At 35.6% G+C, this 10,203-nt stretch overlaps 1 protein-coding gene across 1 annotated transcript; it reads right to left on the reverse strand.

Annotated features, from left to right (window-relative positions):
• Nucleotides 1–8,539: 8,539 nt before the first annotated feature.
• Nucleotides 8,540–9,478, reverse strand: LOC110142030 (olfactory receptor 52A1-like). The gene has a single exon (XM_020901045.2). The coding sequence runs from the start codon at nucleotides 9,476–9,478 to the stop codon at nucleotides 8,540–8,542; it is 939 nt and encodes a 312-aa protein (XP_020756704.2).
• Nucleotides 9,479–10,203: the final 725 nt, after the last annotated feature.

The raw sequence follows: 10,203 nt of genomic DNA on the forward strand, positions 1-10,203 counted from the left end.
ATATATTCAGCCAGTTTTCTTTATGAGATTATCTTCTCTGCTTGCAGGACCTCGGGCAGCAAAGCTAACTGAGTATTCACAAAATAATCTATATGCAAGAAAAGGACCTTACAGACTATCACATCAAACAAAGTTTACAGTAATGGAGTGCAGCTGTGGGCACGTGACCATGGCATCCACTGGTCATCTTACATACCACAGGACACAGCAGTGTATGCCTAACTAAGTGATGAAACATGTTTTGATGGTGCTGCTGAGTTGCTGATTTGGAGATAATACCAACAAAGATTGGATGTCTTTCTGCAAGAGATAGGAAATGCCCTAAGCGAGTGGGTCCATATCTGTAGTGCCACTGGATCAGGTAGGAGAGTTTCTCCAAACCATTTATTGAAAAGATAATGCTTTACCCATTGTATGTTGTTCTTGATTCTCTTCTCACACATCAGTTGCCTATACATGGGTGGGTTTATTGCTGGGCTCTTTCATGTGTCTGTATTTTTGATTTGTGCCAGTACTATACTGATCTGATTACTGTAGCTCTGTAATATATTTGAAATCAGGAAGTATGATCCTTCCAGCTTTGTTCTTCCTGCTCTAGAGTGCTTTGATATTTTTTCATCTGCTTGGTTGCATATATTCCTTACTACTCTATTGTTTTTGATGCTATTGCTTTTATGTATAATTTTATATAAATTATAAAATATTAGGAAATTGTGTGCTTCCATATAAATTTAAGGATTATTTATTTGTATTTCTGTGAAAATTCCACTGGAAATCTGAAAGGCAAGATTGCATTTAACTTGGAGATCACTTTTAATATTATGGATCTTTGAACGGTGTTATTCCTTCCATTCTGTCAGCATGGGATTTTTCTTTCACTTATTTGTGTCTTCTTCAGTTTCTTTCATCGTTATAATTTTCAATGTACCTACCTTTCATCCACTTAGTTACATATATTCCTTACTATTTTATTGTTTTTGATGCTATTGCTTTTATATATAATTTTATTTATTTTTGTCTGTGTTGGATCTTCATTGCTACCCAGACTTTTCTCTAGTTGCAGAGAGTGGGGGCTACTCTCTAGCTGTGGTGCATGGGCTTCTCATTGTGGTGGCTTCTCTTGTTGTGGAACATGGGCTCTAGGGCGTGCAGGCTTCAGTAGTTGCAGCTCATAGTCTCAGTGGCTGAAGCTTCTAGGCTGTAGAGCTCTGGCTCAATGGTTGCGGTACACAGGCTGAGTTGTGCCATGGCATGTGGGGTCTTTCTGAATCAGGGATAGAACCTGTGTCTCCTGCCTTGACAGATGGATTCTTTACTCTTTAGTCACCAAGGAATTTGCTGACACTGCTGTTCATGGGGTTGATTTTTAATATCATTTTTGGATAGATAGTTTGTACCTTTTGGAAATGTAACGTATTTTTGTACATTGATTTAACATCTTCTGATTTAACTGAATTCATATATTATTAGTCTTATAGTTTTTTAGTGGCTACTTTATGGTGTTCTATATGTAGAGTGTCTTTTAGGAGACACAGGAATTGGAGAGCAGATGATTTACAATAATGTGTTCCAATGCTTGATGAATATGAGCCTCCTGAATATCTGGGAAAGAATGTTACAGACAAAAGAAAATAAAACAAAAACAGAAAATGGAAAGACTCTGAAGTTTCACATACCTTGCATTTTTTGTTATCTGTTAGAAAGCTGAGGTAACTAGAAAGAAATATACAATGGAGGGATCACTTGTAAGAAGCATATTCTAAGACATAAAAGGGGTCTAGAGGTTGTGTACCCTTGCAACAGATGTAAGAGTTAGTCTGTTACTTTGAGTAAAACGAGAAGACTAGGGTAGTTTTCAAATAGGTAAGGTTTGAGCTGTATTTTCAGAGGATAATTCTGATTGTTACTTTGATCTTTGGCTAAAGAGGGAAATGGTTGAGAAAGGGGATCATTTATCATTATTGTATCAAGTAACATGAACTAAGTAATATTATATTAAAATTAATTCCTCATCTCACACGGACTTATCATAATAACAGCAAAAATATATTTCTCACTCATTTTTCAGTTTTGTTGCTTCAGTCTGGAATTTATTGTGAAGGTGGTGCCATTATAATGAACTACTGCTATTGTGTCATAGAGAAAAAGAGACTCTGAAAGTAAATTATGGCTTATAAATCTTCATTCATAAATAACACAGTTAAATCTTATATTATATTGGCAATGCAAATCACATGATGAAAACTAATGTCACTAGGATTGAAAAATAATACTCCAACAGTAAGAGGCTCTATCAGGCAGATTCAGTGAATATTTTGAACTAATAATATACTACATTGTTATTACAAATATCCAAGAAATAAATAATATTTTTCAAGAATGTTATTAGATAAATATGTGTTCTGGATATTTTGGTAGAAAAGTGAATAGCATTTGTTGATTTGAATGGGATATATGAAAGAAAGAATTATAGAGAAGAATTTGGGAAATGTTATCATAAGCAATTGTAAGGATATATTTGCTCTTAGTGATATGGGAAACACTGGAGGGAAATAGTTTTGGATACCTTAATTGAAGATGAATGTCAAATAATCTAAGGCTAATACCCAGTAGACAGTTTAATGTGCAAATCAGAGGTTCACATGGGTGACTTTAGTTGGAGAAAAATGTGGGGTGAGGAGACAGTGAGGCTGGGATGATGAGTGGTGATGTGGGGAGAACAGTAGAAAATAAAATAGAAAATGGTATGGTATTGTACCATGAGCCATGTGTAGCTTGTACTAAGAATTCTGGGTTATCGTTGAATGAAATGGAAAATAATTAGATGATTTTGAGCAAGGTAATGGCAGCATTTAAGTTAAATCTTAATGGGGTTGCTCTGACTGCTATTTATAGAATCAGTTAAAGTTTGTAGGAGTTGAGGAAAACTGAGAGATAAAGACAAATTAGTAGGATATTGCAGTATTTCAGAAGAGATGATAATGGTTTGGATAAGGTTGGTTGAAATGAATTTGCGAAATTAGGTTTAGATATGTCTTGGAGACACAGGTAACAAAATTTCTGAACAGGTGGTGTATGAAAGATAATATAATGATTGAAGTCAAGGGTAATACTTTAAGTAAAATAAAATGTAGATATCTTCTTAGAAAAGCAGAATGTCTCATGCTTCTCCCATATTTTCTTATTATTCTATGGAGATTATTCCTATATTACTTACTACCTGAACATTTCTTAGAGAAAATTCAAATTTCCTCTGCAACTATGCATGTCCAGAAAAGCCCACATATTGCTTTCTCTACTGCTGCTGTTGCTTTGACTGATCTAGTTTCCTGGAAACCAAGGCAAAAGTAAAAATGTAGTTGACTGAAAACTGAACACTGAGAATAAATAAACATGAGCAAAAGTATTTAAAATAAAAAGACTGTGTAACAACTAAAAATAAATGTTCTTTTTAAGTGGACATACAGTTGTTAAGAAAAATTAGCACATGATTCAAAGTATTGATATGTTCTCTGACCTAATGCAGTTAAACTCATTGTCAATGACAAAATTATATGATATCCAGAAAAAGATAATTCTAAAATATTTGGAAATTAAAGAGCATCTAAGTAATACATAGCTCAAAGAAGAAGTGTCAGAGAGTTAGGAAATATTTCAAATGTAATGAAATAAAAATACAAGAAACCAGAATTTCTATGGTAGATAAGCTAGTTCTTAATGGCAAATGATAGCATTAATTTTTATATTAGACAAAATAACAAAAATAACAATAACAATAACAAAAATAACAAAATTACCTAAATTGTGTTTCCATCTTAAAAAGATGGAAAACAGAGGCCAAAATAAATAAAAAACAATATAAGGAAAGAAATACTAAGAATAAAAACTAAATTGAGAACAAAAGATAGAAAAAAAAAAGCTAATGGAACCAAAGCTTGGTTTGTTCATAAATCTGTAACTTAATTTACACAGATAGAAATCACCAACATTAAAAGCTAATAAAGAAGGCATATCAATACTGACCTTACAGATAGCAAAATGAGATAATGGAATATTGCAAACAATTCTATGCACATAAATGTGACAATGTAGATAGATGAATTTGTTGAAGGAACAAACTATCAAAATACACTCAAGAATAAATAAATAAATCTTTTTTTTCTACATCTATATCTTAGTGAATTTTATCAAATATTTAAGGAAGATATAACACCAGATACTTTCAATGTCATCTAGAAACTAAGAGGGAGAGGAAACAACTTTCAGACTTGTTTTATGAAAGTTGCTCATAATGACAACCAGATGAAAATTGTACAAGAAAAGAAGCTATAGATCAATACTCATAAATAGAGATGTTAAAATTTTCAACTAAATTTGGATTAAAGCTCAACATTCAGAAAACTAAGATCATGGCATCTGGTCCCATCACTTCATGGCAAATAAATGGGGAAACAGTGGAAACAGTGGCTGACTATTTTTCTGGGCTCCAAAATCACTGCAGATGGTGATTGCAGCCATGAAATTAAAAGATGCTTACTCCTTGGAAGGAAAGTTATGACCAACCTAGACAGCATATTAAAAAACAGAGACATTGCTTTGCCAACAAAGGTCCATCTAGTCAAAGCTATGGTTTTTCCAGTCAAGGCTATGGTTATGGATGTGAGAGTTGGACCATAAAGAAAGCTGAGCACCGAAGAATTGATGCTTTTGAACTATGGTGTTGGAGAAGACTCTTGAGAGTCCCTTGGACTGCAAGGAGATCCAACCAGTCCATCCTAAAGGAGATCAGTCCTGGGTGTTCATTGGAAGGACTGATATTGAAGCTGAAACTCCAATACTTTGGCCACCTGATGCGAAGAGCTGACTCATTTGAAAAGACCCTAATGCTGGGAAAGATTGAGGGCAGGAGGAGAAGGGGACGACAGAGGATAAGATGGTTGGATGGTATCACTGACTCGATGGACATGGGTTTGGGTGGACTCCAGGAGTTGGTGATGGACAGGGAGGCCTGGTGTGCTGTAGTTCATGGGGTCGCAAAGAGTCGGACACAACTGAGAGACTGAACTGAACTGATACATTAGTAAATTGAATCCTACAAAATAAAGACAAATAATATGTCACTAAAAGTTGGATTTGTCTCAGGAATGCAAGCATGAGTGAACACTCAAACAGTGAAGCGCACCAAGGTGCGCATTAAAAGGTGTAACAAGAAAAAAAGTCATATAATTTTATTGACATATGCAAAAATCATTTGAAAATATTTTAATATCCAATCATGATTTGAAAAAAAAAACAACTTTAGCCAACTAGAAATAGAAGCAAACTTTCTCAGGTTGATAAAGAACAACATAAGTGATGGTTGAAGATTAAGTAGTGTCTATTACCAGAAACAAAGTAAGGGTGATCATTTTGACCACTTCTGTCCAATATCATATTTGAAGTCTTTGTATATTCATTAAGGGTAGAAAAAAAGACATTCAGATTGGAAAGAAATAAAATTATCCCTTTTTGCAAGTGACATGCTATCTACATAGAAAATACCAAGGAATTTAAAGAAATCTGGAAATAATGTTTATCAAGATCCATATACAAAATTCAGTCAATGAACAACTGCAACTAAAATTTAAAAATAACTGTAATTTATAATGGTGTTCCCAGGTGGTGCTAGTGATAAAGAACCCACCTGCCAATGCAGGAGACTTAAGAGATGAGGGTTTGATCCCTGGGTCGGGAAGATCCTCTGGAGGAGGGCATGGCAATCCACTCCAGTATTCTTGCCTGGAGAATTCCATGGACAGAGAAGCCTGGTGGGCTACAGTCCATAGGGTCACACAGAGTCAGACATGACTGAAACAACTTAGCATGCATGCACATCATTTAAAATAGCTCAAATAATAGATCAAAATATGTGTAAAACTTACATACTCAAAGCTACAAAACACTGATGAAAGAAATTTTTAAAAGACCTAAATCAATGGAGATATAACTATAGTCTTGTGTTTTAAGAATATAGTTATGATATCAATTTTCACCAGAGTAATCAATAGAGTTAGTGCAATTTAATGTATATATCTTCTCCTTGTATCTTTCTCCTTTAATTAGTAGTGCTTTTAGATTAATATAGAAAGCTTAATTTTAACATAGTCCAATTTATTAATATTTCCCAAAGGCTATTTTTAGTGGCCTATTTAATACCCTTTAAGAAAACTTTGCTTACTCTAATATAATACAGATACATTCCCTCCCATATATTCTTCTTATGGCTTTATTACTTGGCCTTTGTATTAAAATCTAAAATAAATCTGCAGTCTGCTTTTTGTATATAGTGTAGTTGTTGGAACTAAACTTTAGAGTAATGAATATGAATATTCAACTTAACAGCATATATTAAAAGGAAAGAACATTATTCTCTATTGCACTGTGTGACACATATGTCATGTGTGTGACATATTTGCCCATAGAATGGACAGACAACTGTCCATTCTAGATCTCATATTTATTGCATTGGTCATTTTTTTAAAAAAAATCTTTGTATCAATACCACTTTGTCATAATTAGTATGAATTTTTGTTTGAACATATTGTAGTCTACTAGGAGTAGAGATGCATAGTTGTAATCAGTTGTCTGAGGACCTGGAGCTAAGTTACATTGTAGGTGTGCAGCTACATATAAGTACCCTATACTGAGCAGACAGAATGCATATTTAGATAAAAATCTGTTAAGGACATGACATAATTTATATTCTTGTTAATTGATACAAGTCATCTGGGACTTTTTGAAGGGCAACTCTTGTGCTACCTCTATTTCAGAAGTATAAGGAAGATATATTTTACATTCAGCATTGTGAAAAAATATGAGGGATCCTAGAACATTTCTGGATAACATTATCTGCAATTGGATCATATTATTGTTGTAAAGTAAATTCCTTTTCATGGGGATATTTGAAAACACATTTTTTTTAATACTTTGAGCATTAACCAGACTTACAGGCTGACCTAATAATATGGCTGGCTTAGAGAAAGAGATTAGATGAATAGATTCAGGTTAATAACATTCCCAGGATGGCTAGAAGTGTAAAGGTTCTTTCTGTGTTCAAGGCCTTGTTGTGACAGTACAAGTTAAAGAGGTAACTGCACTATAGGATTGAAGCAACTGATTATCTGAGTAATGCAGGAATGCCAGCTCTGTGTCCATGGATCAGGAAGAGTGCCTTGCTAGCACAGAACAGTACTGTACACTGTGGTATAAAGTAACCTTAGGTATGCAACTTATTAAACTGGTGAGCTGAGAAAGATGGTACAGGCACAGTTTACATCACCATGACTGGGTTATTACTCACATTTGAGGATCCGAATCCAGAAGAATAATTTATGAAAGTTGGAATGAAATTATATCTGTATTGGAAGAAAGATTTATCTTCTCCAGCTCTGAACATGAAATGAGCCTACCCATGAGTGTAGCCATATCTGAACTGATATGAATGATAATGCCACTGGGGCAAATGATAGTTACAGGCCAAACTAAGCCATGCCACCTGACTGACCTTGAGTGAGAATACCTGCAAGCCCATATACGAAAAGGTCAACAGACTTTTACTCCTATCATTATTAAGACTGTGTGAATCTCTCCCAGGAGATGAAACAATTCAGACATACATCTAGATGCCAGAACACAGGGCTAGGCAGAACTGTAGGAAATGAAGCTGAGCTGTGGGTTGATTGTCTGTTACTCTGGGAAAGCTCTGACTCATGGAGAATCACCTACGAATTTCTCTGTGCTTGCTTGAAGACTGGAGTTTTGATAGGGGAGCCAGATTTCAAGGCTAGCTTACAATGGTTAAGATGGCAGTTCAATTTGAGGGATGCTCCAGGGGTAACAGAAATGATGTCGATGGCACCAGTAGAAAGTCTGTGGTAGCAACTGTGCACCTGGACGAAAGCTCCTTTCGCTACAACTGTTGCACTAGGATGTCTATCCTAGACTGTAGCCAACATCCTCTCCTCTCATCTAAGATATATTAGGAATGCAGGTAGACTCAAGAAGCTACTTCAAATGAAGGACTCTGATTTGGTGCTTTTAAAGTTTAAGCTAGGAAGATGTGAATGACAGTTTGTTATTAGTTACTGGAATATTACAGCTCTTTAAGACAAAATGCCAAAATTCTGGGCTGCAGCAGAGACAATGGTTTAAGATGTAACTGAAGTTTAAAATACAAATATTGCAAAAGGTAAGTATTGAAAAATATTAATGAATTTTCCTATCAATAAATATCATAATTGCAAATTAAATACAAATTAAAAGGAAGCAATAAATATTAAATTATAAATAAAATTATTAAATAGAATTAATATCAGTATTAACCTGAATAGATTTTATTTTATTCTAGCTGAGGTTTGTGAAATAAATGTCTAAAAGTTTAAGTTTGATGAAGTGAAGTCTTTAACAATGAATACACAGAATTTAGCCAATGTCATCTCTATCTTTAGGAAATGAAAATATTCTTCCTGTGAACTTAATATTTGATGGATTACTGCTATTATCAGTGATTCAGGGAGAATAGCCGTGCCACACGCTTGCGAATTACCTTATTTTTCACACCATAAACAATAGGGTTGAGAGCAGGGGGCACAAGGAGGTAGATGGTAGACAGAAGAATGTGGGTAGAGGGCACAACACGTCCAAACCGATGGCTGAAGAAGGAGAAAAAGGCAAGAATATAAAACTCAAGGAAAACAAAAATGTGAGCTGTGCATGTGTTGAAGGCTTTAAGCCGTGCTTCCTTTTGGTGTAGACGAAAAACAGCCTGGAAAATAAGGATATAGGAAATGAGGGTGAAAGTCATGTCAAATCCTAGAATTGTGAAACCTACGAAAAGACCACATGTCTTATTGACATGGATGTCTTCTGCAGCCAGCTTGACCACAGCCATGTGCTCACAGTAAGAGTGGGCAATTACAATGGAATGGAAAAAGTGTAATCTTTTGATTAAAATGGGTAAAATGCCAACGAGCACTGTTGCTCGGATTGCCACAACCAGCACCATACTAACCAGAATGAAAGGTGTAAGGGTGGATGTGTACCTCAAAGGATCACATATGGCAACATAGCGGTCAAAGGCCATTGCCAATAGGATTCCAGATTCCATGCCCTGCAAGGCATGGATGAAGAACAGCTGGGCTAAGCAAGCATCAAAGGCCATGGAATAAAAGCCAAACCAGAAGATAGCCAACATTTTTGGAGCAATGGCTACACAGAGTCCTATGTCAGTGGCTGCCAACACTGCCAAGAAGATGTACATGGGCTGGTGCAGACTGTGTTCTGTAGGGATGATGATCAGTAAAATAATGTTTCCCAAAAGAGCCACTAGGCACACAGCAAAGAAGGAAAACCCAATCCAAAACTGCACGTGCTCCAGTCCAGGGATGCCAATCAGTGTCACTGTTTTGGGGTCCATATATGACATGTTCATGGATTCCATGGATGTTAGTGATCTCTTTTCACCGTTGGTTCTCATACCTAGAGAAGAGAATGAATTCGAAGTGAAACAGGACACTGACCTCACTATCATTCAGACATATCGGACATTAAAGAAATAAATGTAGTGCTTTAGATGAAAATCAGGCCAGAATGTTGAGAGGTTCTATGCAGGATGACAGGATGGTGGTAGAAAGCCATCCTACAAAACCTTTACTAGAGACAACAGGGGAAAGTCTCAGGATTTCTAACCTACCATTTATGTAAGTAGAAACTATGACTCAGAACACTCTTCTTGAATTTTCCATGACCTAGAGTCTGGGCTGTTTGCAAAACTGTCAGACTTTCTATCTTTATCTCTAGATACCAACCCAATTTTGCTGTAAATGCAAATTCTCCCTGGGATTCTTAAGGATCCAGACAATACTGTTGCTCTCGCCCATGTGCATTAGTCCACAATCCTGTTGGGAATCTTCACCCTTAAGCAGTCTATTCCTGGTCCCAGAGAGCATGCTATTTATCCCCAAGTCATTGGCATTAGTTCTCAATTGTAGATCAGTAGGAGTGAGTTTAGCTATCTTACATTCACTTATTCCAATATCAAAATGCTGAATAAGTCACTAATTGGCAGGGCATTAAGCAGCATGCCCCTTAGAGGAGATTTGGAGAAGGTGATCTGTTTTTAAAGGCTTCTGGAGTTGTTGGTTCTATAAATTATTCTTCATTTAT

Source organism: Odocoileus virginianus, unplaced genomic scaffold, assembly GCF_023699985.2.
Source record: "Odocoileus virginianus isolate 20LAN1187 ecotype Illinois unplaced genomic scaffold, Ovbor_1.2 Unplaced_Contig_30, whole genome shotgun sequence".
NCBI lineage: Eukaryota > Metazoa > Chordata > Mammalia > Artiodactyla > Cervidae > Odocoileus > Odocoileus virginianus.